The 21,947-nt window shown below is 38.4% G+C and overlaps 1 protein-coding gene across 16 annotated transcripts in view; it reads right to left on the bottom strand.

The window, feature by feature from the left end:
* Window positions 1-21,947, bottom strand: part of Syne1 (spectrin repeat containing nuclear envelope protein 1) — a 373,023-nt gene that overhangs the window by 80,812 nt on the left and 270,264 nt on the right. For all 16 annotated transcript variants that reach the window (XM_048800010.1, XM_015502320.2, XM_048799993.1 and 13 more), the window contains 11 exons: window positions 20,362-20,463; window positions 16,235-16,354; window positions 13,714-13,914; window positions 11,016-11,189; window positions 8,267-8,398; window positions 7,079-7,275; window positions 6,267-6,399; window positions 5,541-5,723; window positions 3,416-3,565; window positions 2,725-2,901; window positions 2,140-2,295 (listed from right to left, as the gene is read on the bottom strand). In XM_048800010.1, the coding sequence (XP_048655967.1) occupies window positions 2,140-2,295; window positions 2,725-2,901; window positions 3,416-3,565; window positions 5,541-5,723; window positions 6,267-6,399; window positions 7,079-7,275; window positions 8,267-8,398; window positions 11,016-11,189; window positions 13,714-13,914; window positions 16,235-16,354; window positions 20,362-20,463 (1,725 nt within the window). The remainder of the gene's footprint in view (window positions 1-2,139; window positions 2,296-2,724; window positions 2,902-3,415; window positions 3,566-5,540; window positions 5,724-6,266; window positions 6,400-7,078; window positions 7,276-8,266; window positions 8,399-11,015; window positions 11,190-13,713; window positions 13,915-16,234; window positions 16,355-20,361; window positions 20,464-21,947) is intronic.

Raw genomic sequence — 21,947 nt, forward strand, 5'->3', positions numbered from 1 at the left:
CACTTCTAAAAGACTGGAAAAATATTCAAGATTTTTAAAGCAAAATAGAGTTTGAATCCAGCCACTGATTTAAGTACGCTGGCTTGAATTTCACACTTTAGTCCAAAGGCACAATTTCTCAAAAATGACAATAAATTTTATCAAGGTTTGTAAGCATCGCCAAATAGAACCTTTCAGTTACGCTATTGTGATTTATGTATAATGTCCCAAAATAACTGTGTGGGCTACTTTCTTTCTGGTTTTTTGGTTTCAAAGAGATGACTTTTCATCTTAAATCACAAACTGGCATTGGTATAGAGCTTTTAAAACCCCAATGTAATCTTCCTCTCCTGACATTGCCTGAATTGACCCTCTGGAAGACAAAAACTTTGGTCCTAAAAGGAGTAAAACCTGGACAAGCTTGAGTAAGATTTTCCAGATAGCAGTGTGTCTCTCTGTTGAACAGAAGACACACATAGAAAAAGAAACTAAATAGAAAATGGCAGAAAAAAGCACATTAAAGAGAAAAGGGGGGGAAAAAAAGGTGAGTAAGTAACTCAACCAAAGGCCTGACTTTCCATCTTTAAAAATAAAATTTTCAAAATTCTGAATTATTTATTTTTGAATTCGTAGCCTTAGATTAGAAGGTATGACTGGCCCCTAGGGAACTGGAAGTGCTGCGCAGTTCTGATCTCCAGTCTTCCACATTCCCATCTTCAGATGTGAGGCATTTTAAAAAATGATTATTTAAAAGTATTTTCCTTTTGGAGGTTCCTTGTCATCTTTATGCACCTTCAAACTTACAGCCCATTAGCTGGGGAGCACATGGTCTTCCTTCTCTGAATCCCGAGGCTCTGACTGAATGCTTAAATATATAAGTGCTCTCGTTACATGTGTCCCAAACAGAAAACACATTACTGAGAAGGAAAATAATTACCAAAGTCCTTTCTTTTCTAAATCTAAATTAGAGAAACAGATTTGGGGAAGGAGTTTTTTCATATGATTACTCAGTTGAGTTTTTCATGGTTCATAGGGAACACTGTAAAAGAACAGTTCTAGGTAATCTGAGAATAGTGCAAGTTAGTACATTATTTTATTTTATTTTTCAGTACATTATTTTAAAGCCAATTTTATTGCAGCATTAACTGTAACACATTTCTTTTGTTTCTTTGTTTTGATTTGGACTCTTTATTAGCAATGATATTGTTAGGTACATAGATTTTTTTAAAAAATTATTTTATTTATTCTAATTGTTGTATACATAAGAATCCCCAAGGAAATGTTAGTTATAGGAAAACATCCTATAACATCCTCCACCCTCGTCAAAAACAGAGAAGCAGACTCTGTGAGCTTTCCTAGGTGACAAACAGGGAAGAACAGGGTCTTCTGTCAAGCATGTGCCTTGGAAGAGAGATATAAGTACAATCAGGCCTCTGGAGCAGAGTTCCAATTGCAGGAAATACAGAGGTGAGAAGTCAAGTTAAATGATAACTTTAGGAAATGCTCAGACCAGTCCTGAGCATGGGCCAGTCTACAGTTTCTGTAACAAGTGAATGGTATCAAAAACAAAACAAAATAATAATAATAATAATAATAATAATAATAATAATAATAATAATAAAGGAGGCTTAAGAACTCCAACAAGCAAATGTGCCATAAAGATATTGTATTCTTTGAATAAAAAAGATATTTTAATGGCAATTAAGGGAAAATGATTAAAGAGTTGAATATGAAATAACATTAAGGAGTTATTGTTAAAATTTTGTGGTGATATTATGGTTGCATAAGAAAATATATATTTCAGAGATGTGTATTATAGTATAGAGGATTAAAATGACATGATATCTGGGGGGGGGGACTATGACATCTTGATGAAAAAAGAAATAATCCAGGAAAAATGCCTGAAATCTTGCTAATTCCCAGTAAATGGAATTCACTGATTTCTCTCTACTTATGACTATATTTGAATAGTTTCTTAATTTCAAATTTTTTAAACAGGTGAAAAAAGCCCAATAAACTCTTATCAGCTCCTATCATCAGAGAAATCTGTTACCAGATTTCAATTTTTAAAAGTATTTAACTTGTAATTTCAGACCCTATAAACTCCTTCGGCATATGCTGTGAAGTTATAAAATGGTGCATGAGAATCAGACCACTTACCTGACAATCTTTCAGTGTGTTCTGAACGGAAGCCTGATCTCCAATTTGATGTTGCTGTTTCAGTTTCTTTTCCTGGGTTTCAAACCAAGTTTTTAGACACTGCACATTATTTTCATATTCTGACCAAGATTCCAGCAAGCCTTCTAATAGCTGGATCTGAACAAACACAGTGAAAGGAAACTTGTGATTTTTATGTTGAAATCAAATCGTGAGAAGGCTAATTAGTCTGGACATTATTTCCTGCACCTTAAGAATTCTTAAAATACCACCCCGTTGTACTTGTATTTTAAAACATTAATTTTATTAAGTGCAAATCAATGTGCATTATTGGTCAGCAAGAGAGAACTAAAATCAGCTTGAAGTAAAGGCAAGGGGAATTTAGATGCATCTTTAAAGAACACACAAAATGTACCAAGAGCAGATAAGAGGGCCAAAGGCAGGTGAGAGCTAGGCCGGGTTCACTGCCATGGTCCCGAGCAGCTAGGGCCCCGTGCAGCCCTACTACTTGTGAGATGAATTTTCCTGACAGTGAGCCTGTCTCTGGAGCTTTGTGGAAGTGTGGCAGCCACAGGCCACCTGGCGTACCTTCTCAGTTACCAGACCTTGCAGGATTTGCCAGCTTTTATTCATTGCTCCCAGCTGCTCAGCAAAATCAGTCTTGTCACTGCGCTTGCTCTCCACATCCTGACTGCTGATTTGTAGTACAGACTGGTTCACAAAATCCACCGTCAACTGTTTACAGTTTATGTCTATCTTAAAACCCTAAAAAAAGGAAGAAATAGGAAAACAAGTTTGTACACGTTAAAATGTCTTATCATATGGGAAGGAGGAAAGCCTTAAATGACAGTAGTATTGATATTATCACTTTGCACAAGTGACGTAATGTATAAAATATTGATCCATTATTTTCAGAAGTTGAATTACATATTTGTATATGTTATTCAAACATACACACACAGATATACATATTTAAGCAGAAGATATAGAATTTGGTAAATTACATAACCTCCCTATAAAAATATTTCTCAATTATATTTATTTTATGATACCTAAGATTTTTTCAAATAAAAAGATTACTAAAAGTTATCCCTAACACCCGGCAACCTTTCTGTGCCAATTGCTAGGGATGCAATTTTCTTGTTTTTGCATGCCTATCAGGCCACTATGTATGAAATATATGTTCCAAGATCTAATTTCATGATTTGAGTTTTGGAGTTCTTTCAAATAAAATGGTATAAATATGTAAAAGTTGAAAACAAAAAAAAGTGTTAATTACTTTATATTTTTGAAGATATTCATGAATTGCCTTGTAACCTATGGCATTTTTTATGTCCTCTTCATCCTTTTGGATAACACTTTCCATCAGAGAAATCCAACCCATGACTTCAGAAATGGCATGGCGGGAAGGCAGCTTGTCCATTTGGAGCTGTCCATGTCAGAGAGAGAACAAGTCCAAGAATTAAAATCCAACCCAATTTTTGGGCTAACATAGAATACATTAGTTCTTACCAACGTACCAATAGAAATAACACTTGTCATGTCATTTTTAGATCTTAGAAGCTTGAAACATCAGGCAAGCATTGAACAATACTAGTCATTTTATGTGCACTTGACATCTAATACTATAAACATTGTGTAAATATTAACTAATTAATCAAAACACCAGCAAGAAGAAAATATTGTTCTTATTTTATAGCTAGTTTTATGAGTTTTAAAAATGTGTAACAACAAAACATTTAACAGATGTATTTTATTAATTATCTTGTAAAATCTCTGTGTATTATGACTCAGGAATGTTAAAAGAAGGAAGAAAAACACCACACTACAAGCTATCAATTTCTAGATTTTTTGGCACGCTAATATTTATTCCAAAGAGCATAGCCAATTTTATGAGTCTTTCAAATATACTTAGAATTCTGAATTTTACTTAATGTATCACATTTTTATGCATACACTTATATTGCTTTGAAAGAACAAAGGTAACTACTTTGAAATATTCATAGATCAACTTCTGTGTGGTGGAAATGAACATGAGATTGTCCTGCCCTCCAGGAATGGAGAAATGCTGATTTGGGAGAACTAGGGTATATACACTGAACCCACTCGATGCACAATGGTGAAGGTCAAAGGGGAAAAGATAAAGTGTTTTGGGATTTCAGGGGTATTTGGTGCATTTGCAGATAAGAAGGGAGCGGTCATGGACCAAATCTTATTCCCCATAACAGACCCCATATGGGATGAGACTGTACCATAGATTGGGTCACTTCAAGACATCGCAGTCATCTTGTTTTGTGTAAATACATTCTATGATATTTGTACAATGATAGATGTCCCAAGGACACGTTTCTCAGGACACATCATTGTCATTAAAGGATGTTTGTACTGACATTTATCAAGTGTCAGTTGTGTTCTTGTGTGTAGGCTAGTAGACCTTTTACCAGATTATGTTATACATCTTCATAATTACTCATTTAATGTAGCTGCCCTCATTGTATCCAAAAGAAAACAGAGTTTAAATAAAGACAAAGATTCTAACACACACACACACACACACATTAAAGAAGTTTTGGGAAGAAACATTATCTCAGTGGGGATTTGTAGAATAATTTTTAAAATGTAATGCACTAGAAGAGAGAAAAGACAAGTTGTAAGACACAGGTGGTTTTGAAAAACCAGCCTCTATCTCAGAGCAAAGCTGTCCAAGGAAGGGACATGGCCTTTGTCCTTGAAAAAACCCACAGAGCACTCCTAGGCACATTCCCACCCTGCTAAGTTGTTTATCTACAGGAGAGATCTGCTGTGCCAGGTGTCCCTGACTCAGTCAGGCTAGGTGGGGATCCATAGCAGCGCCCTAGCAGCCACCAATCAGCATGAGACAGGGAAATACCTGGGATGCCAGATAACCCTCCCAGTAGTTTATGGTAGTTGATAACCTGTTGGGAAACCATGTAGTTCAGCACGTACAACCCTCTTCGCTTAAACCAATCAGTTCAAACGAATACCCCTTTTGTATTGACCAATCACCCCTACCTAACTTGTTCCCGCCAGTGAATGTGCTAATCATGTTTTAGAGTTGTTGTTTGATTTTCCCACGGCGTGAGGTGATTTGTTATGCTGTATGTGAAGTCCCTGCCCTTTTCAAAGAATGTATATAAGCTCTGCTCAAGCTGTTCTCCGGGCTCTTTGCTCTTTACCTCTTCAGGTAGGCTTGGAGCCCCAGCATGCTGGACCCCTAATAAACCCTTTGCTGTTGCATGAGACAGTCTCTTGGTGGTCTTTTTCTCTGACGTTCACCCGACCTTTTCAGTTTAAATTTGTGAGCCCAAACAGATTAATGTAGTTCTCCACTTACTATGACTTACATAAATTATTACTAAATAAACCAATCTTTGTTTCCCTACCTGGTGAAGCTTCTCTTGTATAGCTGGAATATTGGTCAGCAGTTCAGTCCACTGGCCATCAATGTGAGACAGCTCAGTACGAAGAGCAGCTGTGTCCACCTTCTTTAATCGAAGGAGCTGATTTCCTGTGCTTAGGACAGATGATTTCAGGGAAGATTTGGCATCCACTTCTTTAGAAAACTCCTAAAAGAAATGACAAAGTTCAAATTAGGATTAAATAGTTAGGTCTGCCATTTCAGTGCACAAAACAATTTTTTCCTACATCTTGAGGGAAGTGTTATATAGATCCTTCTAGAAGGAAGCAAAAAAGCATATGTTTGCCCGCAAATGAAGTGAATTGCTACTTGGAACTATTTGCAAAAAAGAATGCTCAGTATAAATAGAGATGAGTCCCATTAGTTTGGTAAGTACTGAACACATATATTTAACATTGATAAATATTCTACAGCTTAGTTTATTTTTAATATTTATATTTTGTAGTTGTAGTTGGACACAATAACTTTATTATTTATTTATTTATTATTTGTATGTGGTGTTGAGGATTGAACACAGGGCCTTGCACATGAGAAGCGAGCGCTCTACCACGGAACACAACCCCAGCCCCTACAGCTAGTTTTTTAAGGATACCCAGTGACAGCTGATTTCCTTTGTTCTGGGTATGGGTCAGGCCTGACCTATTGGCCTGAAAACCAAAATCAAATCAATGCCTTAGGATTTCAAACTTACCAGGAAAGCATTCAGATGATCACGGACCATTTCCAGCTCTTGAGGGACTGTCACAGACTGTTCAGTCCAAAATGCTAGCCTGTCTTTTGCAGATTGTAACCAGCGAATCAGATCTGCAGATTCACTTTGATACCTGGGAATACATTAATGAGTCTGTTAAGTAAGCGTTCAACCCTCATCTTCTACTCACTCATGATATTTGCCAATGCAGTTTGAAAACAAGAGACCTGATAGATTTAGAACCAAAGTGCACTAGGTTGATGCTCTGAAATTTTTTTCTCTTAATGTTTATGTCCTGATCAGGTCTGTCTCTCTGCATTTCAACCTCCCATCCCTTAGCAGAAAAAGAAAGAAAAAGAAAAGAAAACAACTTTCTCTTCCTTCACATTGTTGCTTCTTAGAAATATTGGGTGATGGGTATATAAAGTTCTTTGAAAAAAGGAAGAAAGTATTTCATTATGTAACAGTTAGCCATCTCCCTTCCCTATATACCTTCCTTTGCCCTGACAAGCTCGCTTGCTTAATCAACATTTTCTCTTCTCTCTTAAGGCATTATTATGAACACCCAGGTTACAATCATTAGGCAAAGGAGGACAACATCTTAGAGGTAAGCTGCACCAAGCACCTGCCTCCCTGATCACTTTGAATTAAGTGTTTATACAATTACAAAAGAGTCCAACTGGGGCTTTCTGTTTGTTATTACTTTCCAAACTGTGCAATTTTCCAAACTTGTGTATCTTTTCCAAGTCAAGCACTCTTATTAATACACTGCAGCTCTTATCCCAAAATATGCAAAATAGATATCCTGTTACCTGGTCCAGTGTTTCAAAATTGTTTCCAATCTGTGAAGTTCTTTAGACACTTTGTTAGTATTATTGAGCCAGCGCTCTCCAAGTTGATTTAGTTGGCTTTCTAGATCTGAGCAGCTGATAGATATCAGAAGTCGTTTTCCATCATCTAATACTTGATATAATTTGGGCTGGTATTCATTAAGGCTGGATTTTAAGTGCTAAAATAATGGCAATATTTGGTTAAAAGTTTGGATACTATATTTTTTGAAAATTACAATTTCTCTGGAGTCCATAACATTCCCGTTATCTGTTATTCAAATATAAACTATATGCACCCAATTAACATTGAAAACTTGAAAGTTTCATCAATATCCCAACTAAAAATGTTCTTTTCGTTTTTTAAATTAATTTTAGGTGCATTTAAAATTGTCACACTTAATTAATTCAAGAATAGTATGACACTGATAAAAACTACACAAAATTCTGGTGAAAATGCTTGCCAAATTTTCAAAGTGAATTCTCATTTAGAAAGAAAGAAAGAAAGAAAGATGTATTTTTTAATGCTGGGGATAGAGCCTATGGCCTCTGCAAATCTAAATGTTCTACAGTTTATCTGCACCCTCAGACCCCAAATCATAATTTTTTGTGTGTGTATGTGAGGGGACTGGATCTCAATAAGTAGAGGGGTACTCTACTACTGAGCTACATCTCAAGCCCTTTAAAATTTTTAATTTTGAGACAGGGTCTTGCTATGTTGCTGAGGCTGCCTACAAACCTGTAATCCTCCTACCTTAATCTCTGGAGTCTGGGATTATAGGTGTGTGCCACCATGCCCCACCCCTCACCCCCTTTATTTTCAACCCAAGGATGCTCTACCACTGGGATGCAACCCCAGCCTTCATTTTATTTTATTTTATTTTTATGTTGAGACAGTGTCTTACTAAACTGCCCAGGCTGATCTCAAACTTGAGATCCTCCTGCTTCAGCTTTCTGAGACACTAGGATTACAGGTTACACCACTGTGCCCAGCCAAAATGACTTTTAAAAATATTCTACTATAAGTAACACAGACAAAACTACCTTTTTAAAACAATATCAATAATGTAAAAGAAAAGTATAACTATTTGATCACAAGTTTGTTTAGATTCTGCTAAAATGACTGGGAAGATTCTAAAGGAAATATGGCCACCCGTGCCATGGGGATGCAACCTGGTAGAGGCTTGTGCGTTCCGTGAGCCTGTCCTCGCTCTCCTCCACCAGGCCCACGCTCGGGATGCTGTTTTCCACCACCTCCAGCTGCCTGCTGAGTGCTTGGCGGTCTTCGTCCAGATGGGACCATGTCTAGAAACGCAACATCAGTCTATCAGCAGAAGAACCCTCCTTAGGGAAAATTATTCCTCCTTGTGCACAAAATATATGCTTGACAAGATTCTCTTTCAGGCTACGTAGGGTTTGCTTTGGGCAGCAAAAGATGGATTTGAAGCCAGTAATCAGATGGTGGCCCTCAAAATTATTGTAAATGGATACTGGTGACTGCCACTATTACCTCGATCACCATGAATGATACTAAATCTCTGGACTTTCATCAGAATATTAAAATGGGGATCACTACCTTCTCCATCGCTGGTATTAATTATAAATGGAGCAATGCATGTAGTGTCACTGGAGTCTGGTGTGCCTCGTTTCATGCTTTACCCCAGGAATGAGTTAAGCATAAGGATAGGCATGTTTGCTTTTCAAGAACTGAGTGAACTAAGAATAATAGATTTGTAAATAATGCTTAAAATGCAGACATTTAAAAAATATAAATATCTACTATAGATATTCGGTTAAAGAAAAATATCAAATCACTTATTCCTAAATTCAGACTTTTTTATTATTTGAAGCTGGAAAAGACTTTTAAAATAAATGTCAGTTGAAGTTCTTTCTCATAATTTATAGTGCGGATCAGCAGTTTTTCGATATGCATTTCCACTCTGATGTGCTGCTGGAGTGGCAACAGAGCGTAACAGTGAAGGTTCATACTTTTCCCAAATACTAAACAATTGCCAGATCTAGTAGTGAATAAAAAAAAAAAAAAAACTCAAAAGCCCTGGCTCTCTGGAACCTACATCCTAGAGAAGAAGATAGGCAATCCACAATAAAAATGAACTTAAAAAAATACAAAGAGTAAATTTCAGGGCATACAGAGTTCTTGGGCTGTGGAAGAACAAGTTTGAGTTGAGCAGGGTGGGGGAGTCCGGGTGTGAGCACGGGATGCTGTGGTTAAGTGGCACAGTCTGGTCAGTTTCATTGAAAACACTCTTTTCAGTCAGTGAAACCAGGCAGAAATGGTGTGACTGCTGACTGTGCTCCCAGTGAAACTCGTGTCTTGGCAAGATACTGCTCCCATGCTCACTCCTAAAATAGTGGTTCATGATATGTCTTAGAGGGTTGTGTCAAACTTGGATGCATTCTTATAAATGTGAAATGCCTATCTTGGAGACTGACAGAGCACTTAACTGTGACTGTTATTACAAGATTTCAAATGTTAACTTTGAAAAATTTGATGAATTTCTTTCCAAATTTTAGCACTTTGGGGAAATCCATGTCTGGAATTTTTGGAGTTAGCTAGCTATGATGATGCTGGCCCAGTGAAGAAGGCAAGATTTAGAAAAATGTAAACACGAGATGTAGATAAGGCTGGGGGAGTGGATGAGGAAGAGAGGGAAGGGGAGAGAGATTATAATCCCTCCAGCTCTCACAGGAAAGAAGAATGAGAAAGCTGCAACTTCTTGCGGCAGTTGATCTCGTTAATGGAAAAAAGGAAGGGACCATTGACATCCATAATTTCTCACAGTGATACAGGGTTCTATGGCCGGTCAGTTAGGCTCTACTGAGCACCTGTTGGTATTCAAGTTCACATACCTGTGGTGCACATCTGTATGACTCTAGAGCAATGCTCTAAAAGCTTTTTCTATATAAGGCCAGAGAGTAAACATGTTAGCTTTGGAGACTGTACAGTACCTATTGCAACTACTCACATCTGTCCTTGTGGTGTGAAGACAGCCACAGATAAAGTATAACCAGAGAAAACTTTTTATATGTTCCAATAAAATTCTACAAAAACAGGCAGTACATCATATTTGGCCCGCCGGCAAATCCCTGTTCTAAGTCTGAACCTTGGTTACAATTGAGATCCCTCTTCTATCTATAGCATAGAGTGTGCTTCCTTCTCTGTACAACTTTCCATTTTGTACTATGTTTGGCCATTGCTTGCCTGTTGCCTCATTAGACCATGAGCTCACTGAGGGAAGTGTCCCCAGTGCCTGGAAATCTGGTAGCAGCTTGATAAAGGCTGAATGAACAAATATTTGATTCATTTATTGGTGATGAATGAGGGTGACTAAGTTAATGCAGAAATGAAATTTCATAGTATCCTTTTGTGATTAGCAGGACAGCATATTCAGAGCTACAACTAAGGGGAATACTACAAATGGCTTCTCTGATCTGAACCCAGATTTTCTGATTTCAAACCAGTGTTCTTTGGCTGCTACTAAATGAATCCTTGATTTTCTGCTTTTGGAGCAGAAAAAATGGACCCAGGTGGCTGAGCTCTGGCTTCTGGATCCTAGTGACAGGTCTTATCACAAAAGCAATTGCACTGGGGACAGAGCCAGAGGTATATTTTTACATTTTTTTCCATGCTTTTAATTAGGCTTTTAGTTTGAATATTAAATCCCTAAATCTCTTCATGCAGTCTGAGGTCAGTATTCACCCAGCTGACTTACAACATGGTACAGCACATACCCACATGTAAATAGGAAATACAAGAGGAACAGGGCATCACGTAGCCATAAAAAAACACAATACTGGACCAGATGGCCCAGCCAGCTCCAAGGTTACAGGAGATAAACTTCATCTCTCCCTGAAGGCCTGCCCTGCAGCGGGGAAGGTGCTGCATTGGCCACAGTCTTACCTCTAGAATGTACTCCAGCTCCACGCCTCTCTTGTGAGCCCCCTTCAGCACAGCGGATGCCTGAGCCATCAGCTCTGTGTGGAACTGGGTTTCTTTTGGGACTGCAAAGCTGATGATCTTTCTGAAGAGTGTTTCTGTCAAGATCATGTGAGCTTCCAGGCCCTGAAAGTACTCCTGCAATTTTGCAGGTAGAAAGAGGTCAGCAATTCATTCAGACACTACTTCCAGATAAACATTGCTCCAAAGATGAAAACTGATGGGGCTCATTTAATAGATGGGTGGTACCATTCCACCTGTTCTCACCTCATTCTTGGCCCAGGTACTCATCACTTCCTAAAGAGGCTTCCTGACCAGACAGGGGTTCTCACCTCATTCTTGGCCCAGGTACTCATCACTTCCTAAAGAGGCTTCCTGACCAGACAGGGGTTCTGGTCTCCTGCCTGGCCTCTTCTCCCCATCTAAGTGCATCCTGTACACTACTGTGTAGTAGCCACAAATGGCCTCCAAACCAAACTCTTCATAGATGACCAGCTGCTAAACAAAAACTCCTCTGCCCTCTAATACCTCACCCCTTGCACTCTGGCCTTCCTTACTTCCCTGACACTGTCTCTCACTAACCCCACCACACCAGTGGCCTGCTGGATTCTTTGGCCGTACCTATCTCCAGTCCCTCACACCCTATCTCCAGCCCCTGTTTAACTGTTCTTCTCAAGATGTTCTCACATAATACAGTTAATGACTCTCTGTCCATGACTGAGTCTGAGCCCTACTTTCTGAACTTCCAGACTATTTGCTGTACTTATTTTTTGCTTCCAAACATAGTTTGATGTTAAGATTAAATTCAATAAATATTTTAAAATTTTCTTCATATTTTACCCCCACAGTATCGAAGGCCTTGTGTGACATTATGAACATCTTTGAAATACTACTTGTCATGTGTAGTAGATTCTGGAAGATGGAGATGGGCCTTATTCTATTTTCTATACCCAGCACCATGGACAGAATTATAGAACTGGAATGTTGAGAATGGATGTTGGAGGTTGAATGAAAGTTGATAAGAACATACACCATTAATTGTGTGTTTACTGCTTGCTGGGTGCTCCATTAACTCTTTACCTGACTCATGTCATCCTCATGCTAAACCCATGGCTCTCTGAGATGGGTGGCTTTGTTTCCATGTACAGAGGAGAACAGTGAGCTACCCTGCTCCCCCAGGTAGCTCACTCACGGATGCCCAGCTAGTCACAGCAGAGCTGGAGTAGAATTCATATCAACCGCTATATCTATGCTCCCTGCCAACACTGTAGAACTCTTCCTCAGAACATTGGCTTGTTAGTGGAAACTAGAATCTTTATTTTTAACCGACAATTATTTTATCAAAGAATCTTAAAGTTTGAAGAGATCTTGGAGGTTGTTTAGCCCAAGATGTGCAGAGAGCTGAGATTCCTCCCACAAGCTCCCTCCCTACCCCCATCCCTAACCCCCATCCCACCCTGACAGCCTTGGATGGACTTCTCATGACCATGGAGGCTTCTGCTCAGGGACAGCCTACTCCTTTCAGAGTTTGTCTTCTACTGAGCTTTATTTCTCTGTTATTTTTATTCATTGATCCTAGCTTTCCTTCTGGAATAACTCAGAATGATTTTTTATGGCTATGGTCAGATTTGAGAAAAACCAGCTGTGAACTTTAAAGCAATGTTTTCAAAGCCAAATGATAAAGCCTGAATAAATCATAAAACTTTGGATAAAAACCTCTGGGAAAAAAAATAGCAACAAATCCCAATTCCCTTCCCCCAGTTCCCAACATCTACCATTGTAAACCACCAGAGCTACATAATGGTAGAATATGTTAACCACCTACAACCCACAGGGATTTATTTGCTTGTTTGTTTCCTTACAGGGAATTCCTGTGGCCTGGGAAGCTAGGTTTCTGGACTTGGAAACTTTCCATGGTCATTGCTAAGGAATGCAAGTGTTAGTTTTGGTGTGTATGTTAAACAGGTCTTCTTTCACTAAGCACTATTGTCCAACCTGAGTTTGGCCCACACAGATGGTGAAATCTCAGGCTTACCAAGTTTGATTATGAAGTAATTGGACTCAGTGTCCCCAGGAAAATCTCCAAGGTTCACAGCAATTGAAGAAGCATGTGTTTAAAGGCAGAACTGAATGACGCATGTAAAGGACATAAACCCCAACCCAGGCCTGAGCGGGCAGCTCTGCATTCCCAGAGCAGAGCTGGGAGTCCTAGGCCAGGGCAAGAGAGGGCAGAGACAGCCCCAGGGCTAGATGAACAAATGACCACAAGAGATGTACAGGAAAAAGTAAGAGTTAAAAATGAAGCTGGGATCCTCTGAAGGGAGTCCTTGAGTTTCTCCTTGGATATGGTTAATGTAAGAAGAAAGCCTTTAAATCCTAGTGTGTAACCGAGAAGCAAAACTACTTGTAGTTTTTTTTTAATTTAATAGAATTATAGAAATATATAATTAAGTTAATTTAATTTACAAAATCATAGAAACACCATAATTTCTCTGTGTTACTAAACGCTAGTGGGTTTAAGACACATTTTTAGTGATCATTATAAAGAATAAATTATGTAAATAGAAACTTATAAAAGACTTAGGACAGTAGGTGTTACTAAATATATATCAGGACTTGAGAATGTTCTCACAACCACATTTTCTTTCCCTCTTTCTCTTACCTTATGTTTGTGGAGCAGTTGTTGGATTTCCTCTTTGGAAGACACAGTGATTTTCTGGTCCCCTGCCATCTTCTCTCGTCCGGTTTCTAGCAGGTCAGCCAGATCTTGCAAGGCCCTTTCATACTGGCTCTTGAGAGCAAGATTTTGGTTCAGACCACTCTTCCGAGAGCCAATGGTCATCATCAGCTCATCATACATGTCCTAAGACAGAGAGACGGTGACAATAACTCTCAGTTGACAGTCTGGCACCTCGTTCAGTGTGTGCTACTTGCCAAGTCCACTACCCAACCAAGGAAGCTCATTCTGCTATGACCGGCAGGTCTCCTCTGCATGTAGATCACCTGCCTATCTTTCTTATAAGCCTCACTTGGAAGACTTCTTTCAAAAACTGCAAGCTCTTGACTTCTGTTCCCATGCCTACAATATGTGGTTTACAGATCTGTGGCTCTACAATGGCTTCATACAAGTTCGCCCACTAATGTTGCTCAGTATTCTGTTTAGTTTTTGTTTTAATTTAATTTTGTTTTCTATTGACAGGCAATAAAGCATGGAAGAGAAATTGAAGAAAAAAGAACTGCATTCATGAGAATTTAAGGATGGGGTTACTGGAGCAAAGGATAAAATATGCAATAATGTGGAAATAACTATTTTGGAGAAAAGTAAAATCAGAGCCTTACCAGGTGCTATACACCAGAATACAATTTAGATGGACTTGAAAATAAAGAAATAAGGGGAAAAAAAGCTAAAAATCTAAAAAAAAGTATGCCTATAAAAAAATAAGCTCATTATTTTAAGATTCCAAAGGACATAAAAAAGAGTTTCCTAGAGATGGCGCAGGAGACAGATTTGACAACTCTATTCTCAGGAAAGCCAACAGTCTGCAATGAGATGTGGGCTGAAAATGGTGAAAAAGTGTCCATGTGGCTGAGGGGGTGTCACAGAAAATACAATTTTAATTTTTACCATGTTCTCAGCATTTATATAATTTTAGAATAATTGAATACAGTATCCTTAACATTTCTGTCTGCTAAACGATATCAGATTTGGGATTGTCTTTGAAATAAAGAGCTAGAGAAACAGAGGAGTTCGATGTGAGCAGAAAGACTTGAAGACTTAAAAGGGCCATGTTTTCACCAAATGTGGTGAGTAAATAACCATTTAATCTGGGAAGACATTCCAGGAGACGATGATGTGCCAAACAGAAAATTTACTGGAGGCACATGGACCTGCTCAGTGCATCATCTCAAGGATGAGCAGCCAGAAGGTTCAGCCTGGAAAAGTTCAGCCTTAATGCCGATTTGCAGCTGTGATGTTGGACTCTTACACCTGACACTGAAGCTCTGGTGGGAAACCATCTAAAAAGTGCAAGGCAAAGCTTTGGGATTATGACACTGTGCAATGCTAGATAAAGGAATGAGGCAGTTAAAATGGAAATGGCCTTTGTTTCTAAGAGCTATTTCATGTTCTCCAAAGAAGGAACTTGTGACCTTGGACTTGACTCATACTATAATCCTCAATTGTTTTGCAATAGGCATGCAGAGAAAACCGTGTGTGTGTGTGTGTGTATGTGTGTGTGTGTCTATGTATGTGTGTGTATTTGTGTGTGTGGTTGTGAGAGAGAGAGAGAGAGAGAGAGAGAGAGAGAGAGAGAGAGACTGACTCTGACTGTACGTGCCTGTGCACAATTCTTTCTTAATATAACATAACTACATTGTCAGATGGTAAATTTCACTGGTCAAGTATCTTACAATTGTCTTCCCACTCTGATATCAGACTTTTGCTTGTGTCTGATCTAGAAAAGCAAATTATCTCCAAAGGTTATTCTCTGTTCCTAAGGATGCCAGGAAGTGTATTTAGATTTCAACCACTTTCTACTTTTTCAATTTTTCTCTTTTGCTGTTGTTCTAGAACTGAAACAATGTCTCTATTCTGCATGTATAGAAAAATAAGCTACAGTTTTTGAATATTAAAAAACCTCTTTTTAAAAAATATTACTTCAATACTTGGGGAGATAATGAAATATAAGAGTGCTATTCCCGTTTCAACTTATCTAAGTAGGAGTGGTCATAATTTTATCTTCTAGAGTTGAAGATAATATGTTACTATTGAACTAGATCATAATATTTTTAGCATCAGAATAATAATGCAAATATCAGAAAAAAATGTGAATCTTAGAAGTATGTGAATGTAATTCATTTTATTGCACTAAATATGGCAAAAGCTTAAGAAAAGTTTCCAAGACTTGCATGGAAGAAAGGTTGAGACCTAAATTTGGGGTTTTATAAAGAAAGCCAAGGAAAGGGGCTGGGGTTGTAGCTCAGCAATAGAGTACTCACCCTGAATGTGGAAGGCACTGGGTTCAATCCTCAGCACCACATAAAAATAAAATAAAGGTATTGTGTCCACCTATAACTAAATAAAAAACCTAAAAAAAAGAAAGCCAAGGAAATAGAATAATATTTTATCAACCCTGAGTTAGAATGCACCATTGCACCTGGATAGAGTCCACTGAAGACTGTACCTGGAGCTTGGAGAGTTCTTGTAGGGAAGCCTGCTCCATCTGCAATTTGTCACCACGCCTTTTTAATTCAGTGATTCCTGCATCCAGTTCCTTTAGCCCCTCTTCAGCCTGTTGTATTGCCTAGGTAAGATTTATGTCATTTCATTAAACTCCTAAGGACAATTCCACCCCCGCCCCCACTCCTGCACAAAGTCTGATTATTGTGGCTCTATTTGTTCTTCTTCCCTCTACAAACGAACAAAAACAAACAAACAAAAAAATGAGTTACATCAACAAAACATAAAAAGCATGGTCATATATTATATTAAAAAGAGAAGAAACCCCTTTATTACAGTACAGCCCTACCTTCTTAGAGATAAGGAGGTAGGAAGGATGTGGGGTTGAGGATTGGGAGAAGGGCTGGGTGAATAGAAACACCTAAACAGGAAGCAAGATGTAGAATATGTTGGCAAAAGTATTTGTGTAACATTTTCTAGGGTATCATGTCTTGTTTCCTGAAATGCAGCGGGAAGCACCTTCGGAGAGAGACGCAGGGAGGCAACAGGAGATATCTGACAGCATGGTGAGGAGGCTCTCTCATTGTTGTAAAATGGAAAATAAACCAAGCAACAACTAGCAAAGTGGCTACCATTGCAGAGCTTTGTCTTTTGTAGAAAAAGCACAAGATCTCATCCTGGACCTCAAGGAGCTGATGGTCTGGTCAGGAAGACAGAGGAAAACAAACAAGGCTGAACACAATTAAGTGCTAAACTTTATGGTGCAACCCTTCTCCACTAAAGGAGTCTGGAGAAGAGACATAACAGACCAGCAAAGCCTGGGCTAAGTAGGCTCTTGGAAGAAGTGCAATATCAGTTGTCCTTGAAGGCTGAGAAGAACCTGGACTCCAGATGGCAGATGAAGCACGTGTGGTGTGTCCAGTATTTTTTCTTTTCTAAAATTCCATTGCAATCACACCAAACATTTTGCTTGCTAGTTTTTGGAGTGTTACCCCCTAAATCCACAAGGGCAAGGGAACAAGGAAGAAGATAATACCAACAAAATCCTGGAAGCTGAAATTGGGAAGAGCACATGAAAGATGGCTTAGAAAGTGTGGGAGCTTAATCCTAATCTAACAGCAGATCCACACCACTAGATTCAGAAGATCCACACCATCAAATTTAGAACCATGGGAATCTCAGGAACTCTGAGTCAAGGAGGAGGGTGCTAAGAACGAGGGATGGTAAGAAGCTACCTGAAGAGCAGTTAAATCCCCAGGTCCCCTCCTCACTCCACACTGCCCCTTCCCCTCCCTGGTGAAAGACTGACAGTTCATTTTCTGGGAGAAGGTAAAATAGAGAGCTTAAGTGCTTGATTGAAAACTGGGGAATAAAATGATAAAATGCCATATACAATGCTCAAGTCTTTTTATCTTTCAAGAACTGCCATGGACAGTAGTATAGACTGAAGGAAAAAAATCTCTTAAGACCAATAGAGAAGCCCTAAAAATTGAACACAAAGATTTTCCAAAATGGCCCCCACACATCACCCTTCACTATCTCAATCTTGTCAAGCTCCATCGTTACTTAAAGTTCCCATTCTGCTGTTTTTTCCTCAACCTAAATGTAAACAGACAATAAAACATGCCTGTATACCTAAGAAAACTCCAACATGAAAGACAGAGAATGACATAAGTAAACAAATAAAAACAACTCGGAGCAAAACAAGTTATCCAGAAAAATTTCAACCAACAAATAAATCATTAATGTACCCAGAGAGATTACAAAAGATAATGCACTCATTAAAAAAAGAACAGGATACTATAAAAAAGGATGATTCAAAGAATCAAAATAAGCTTGGGAAAATTAACCACAAAATAAGAAATGGATGGAGCTGAAACTGAAGAAGAGTCCCAGAAAATAGAGCAAAAGGACAGAGAGAGAAAAAGATTTCTTGATTAAAAGTATTAGAGGATTGGACAAAAATATCCAATATATGATTGAAAAGGGAGACATACAAACTGAAGAAATAAAAAAATATTAAATAAATGATTAGAAAAGTTTCCAGAATGGAAAGATGAGAATTTTGCCAAATTAAAAAAGCCCATTGAGTTCCCAGCCCAGTGGATAAAAATAGACCCTCCCCCAAGGCATGTGATTGAGAAATTTCAGAGCACTAGGGATCTTAGGGAATCAGGATGATTTTTAGATTCCTCAATCTGACACTGGAATCTAAAAAAGACAAGGTAGTCAAAGCTTCCAAACTCCAAAAGAAATTTCTAAGCAAGAATTCTATAAAGAGCCAAACAATCAAATGTGAACATAGGATAAGAATATGTCAACATGCAAGAGCTTGAAAATATAGCTATCATGTACACTTTCTTAGGAAGCAAGAAAGCAATCTAACAAAAAGAAAGGCTCAGGACTCAGCAAAGAGTAGATGCAGTAGAGGGAGAAGTGTAGGGGCAGCCTAAGAAGACAGCTATGCACCAAGCTCACCTGCAACAGGTGTGTTCTAGGGGCAGCCCTGTGACTCAGGGGAGGAGCAAATACCCTGAGGAGTGGCATTGCATGCCTTCTGCTATTTTTACCTTCCTAATCCAAGAAGGGTAGGAGTGGAATTAGCACACTCATGAGCTGCTTTCCATTTACTCAAATAGATAATCAAATTGTTTATTCAGTGACATTCATTTAGTTATATTGGTCAATAATTAGTAAAAAAAAAAAATGTTACTTGTGATCACATCTATCTTCTTTTTCACATAAGAAATCTAACACAAGATATCACCACGGGTGTTCAAATCTCATTTGGAATCACATGTGTTATAAACAAAAAATTTAAAAGACCTTTTCATGTGGAAGATATAATATAACAGAATGATTTTTAATTGGGGGTAAATGAGAAATCTCTTCTAAAATCAGATGAAACTAGGGTCAATAAAAATGCAGATTCACATGTTATTTTGCAAATGATTTCAGGTATCCCTCTCACATATGTATTGTGGGAGATTTCTATTGCAGATTATTCTTTGTGGTTTACCCAAAGATCCCTTAGGGTCCACAGAAATGAGGTAAAAAATTCCACTCAACACACACTTCCCATCATGCGTAGCTGATGTGCTCTGTAGTGTCCTTCCCATTTCTTGACCTCTCTCTGTTTTCACTGTCAACACCCTGGTTCACATTCTCAAACTTCTCCTCAGTGCAGCTTCCTGCTTCCTGAGCCTGCTGCTGCCATGATGGCCATCCACAAAAGGGACCTGGAACGGACGGACATCCATTCTTCCTCTCCAACATCCTCATGACTTTCCTCTGCCAGGACTCTCCAAGGTGAGTAAAAGTACCCAGAAGATTGCAAGATGATCAACCAGGATGAAACACTATGCATTTGACCACGATCATTCTTAATTTTCATTTTTGTATATGCTTTCTGAGATAGCATGGTGCCTGCTTATAATTTATAAGTAAATATGCATGAAGTTGTGGTGTATACCTATTTATTATTCTTAGATAATGGGGTATATAATCAATGAGTTGTAGAGACCCCTGGTTTATAGAATAATCAAACTATATGATATTCTGCAGGCCCTCCAGACTACTTCAAGTTTACTCATTCGATCTTATTTCCTTTCCATAGTTTTCATCCGTGCTAAATTCAACTGACTGGATTACCTGTGTTTCCTGAATTTGTGCCTTTTTTCTTGTTGGACTTTGGTACCTTCCTTCTAAGTCACTATGTGTCCAAATCTCCTGCATGTCCAATTTCCCTCTACGAAGTCTTCCCAGACCCTCTATCTGCTGGAGGTAATTTACCCCCTTCTGAATGTCCAGAGTTCTTTCTACCATTCCAAGGACAGCCTGACCTTCTGTCCTTGGGAACATGTTTAATCACATTGTTGGGTAGCAAACTTCTTCAGATCAGCATCTGTCACTGACACCTTTACCTATCTTACCTTTTCTAGGTCCACACAAAAGTGACAAGAGTCAGTGTCACCAGATATGATATTCAAATCCAGCATTCAAAACGAAAATATATGACAAACAAAAAATGCCACAGTAAGCCATTAATCTTTCATAGACTCTTTGAAATGTCACAATACACCAGATATTTGTGCATTTGCTTTTCTAGTAGAAGGCAGCTGCAAAAAATACCTCTATTTGTTCTGCTACAGGCCGTTCAAACACATTTGCCAGTTTCTGCAGAATGATGTATTTATTGTCAGCCAGTGATGTAAACAACACCTTCAGGTCATTCTAAGGAGGAAAACAACAGGAAGACTTAGCATGTGTAACAGAGAATTCAAAATGATCATAAATATAATACAGATTTCTAGAAATTATACCAAGTTATCCTTTGGTATCTGTAGGAATTGTTTCCAGGACCCCCCACCCCTCAATACAAAAATCCAGGGATATTCAAATGTCTTATAGAAGTTGATGTAAAATTTGCATACGACCTTTACACATCCTCCAAAACACCAGATTACTTATAATACCTAACATGTAAATGCCATCACAGGGGAAAAGCACATAATTATTTCCCCAAATATTTTCAATCAGTGCTTGACTGAATCAGTGGGTGTATAACCCACAGATATTCAAGGTTGATGGTAGTTGTGTAGGACTTAATTTTCAGGAGAAACAAAAATGTTTCATGGGAAGGTAAAAGGGACTAGTAACTGTTTACCTTGGGGCTAAAATAGATTTTTTTTTTTTTTTTTTTGGTGGTGCTGGGGATTGAACCAGGGCCTTGTCCCTGTGAGGCAAGCACTCTACCAACTGAGCTATATGCTCAGCCCTAAAACTTGACTTTTGAAGAATTTACTACACAAAGCATTTTCCACATAATGAAAGAGAGTTGACATATCTAAGTAATAAATAATACTGGTCTTCTTAATTTTGTTAAATCTGAAATAAATGAACACATTTGAATTTTTCAGTAGTCAGAGAATTATTTTTATCTAAGAAAACAATCTACAGGTGTTTCCCAGTTTGGGAAATAATATTTTTAGGAATAATATATTTTTTCTTTTCATTCTCTTTCTTCTCCTTTCCTTACTGTCTTCTTCAATTCTTTTCAAAGAATTTGTGCAACTTTTTATAAAATTCCATCCAGAAGTTAAGAAAATAAATATTATCTATTAGGACCAGAGACTTTAAGAGACAGCACTAAAAGGTCTTAGTCACGTTATTTGTTCCTAAAGATTCATTTAAATGTTCAATATACTTATATGCAGTTAGACTCTTACAAAAAGGAGAGAGCTCTCAGAACTTCAGTACTCAATGTCAAAGGAAATAAGGAGTTGGAACAATACTTACATTAAAACACTTCCAAACTTCCCAGAAATATCAGCAATATTTAAATTCTGTATCGTATTAGTCACCCAACACATATGCAGGAGTGGCTGCTCATCAGAGGATGAAGCTCAGCTCTTCACGTCCTCCTTACTGGGGGCACGTATGAGAATACAGAGCCCACATGCAAAAATCCTGACTTAAGGGAAGGATAACCATAGCAAGGAAAAGAAACCAACTTTAAGGCCACGTGGAGGTGTGATAATGCAAACGCAGGGCCAAAAGGCAAAGGAATGGGTGGATTATGCAGGGGAGAACATGGTGGGCTGGGGGTGGAGCTTCCTGGTAGAGAGCTTGCCTAGTATGTGCTAGGTCCTGGGTTCCATCCCCAGCACTGAAAAAAAGAAACAGGAAAAAAGGAGAAAGAGAGAGAGAGAGAGAGA

The sequence above is a fragment of the Marmota marmota genome, unplaced genomic scaffold (assembly GCF_001458135.2).
Source record: "Marmota marmota marmota unplaced genomic scaffold, marMar, whole genome shotgun sequence".
In the NCBI taxonomy this organism is placed as follows: domain Eukaryota; kingdom Metazoa; phylum Chordata; class Mammalia; order Rodentia; family Sciuridae; genus Marmota; species Marmota marmota.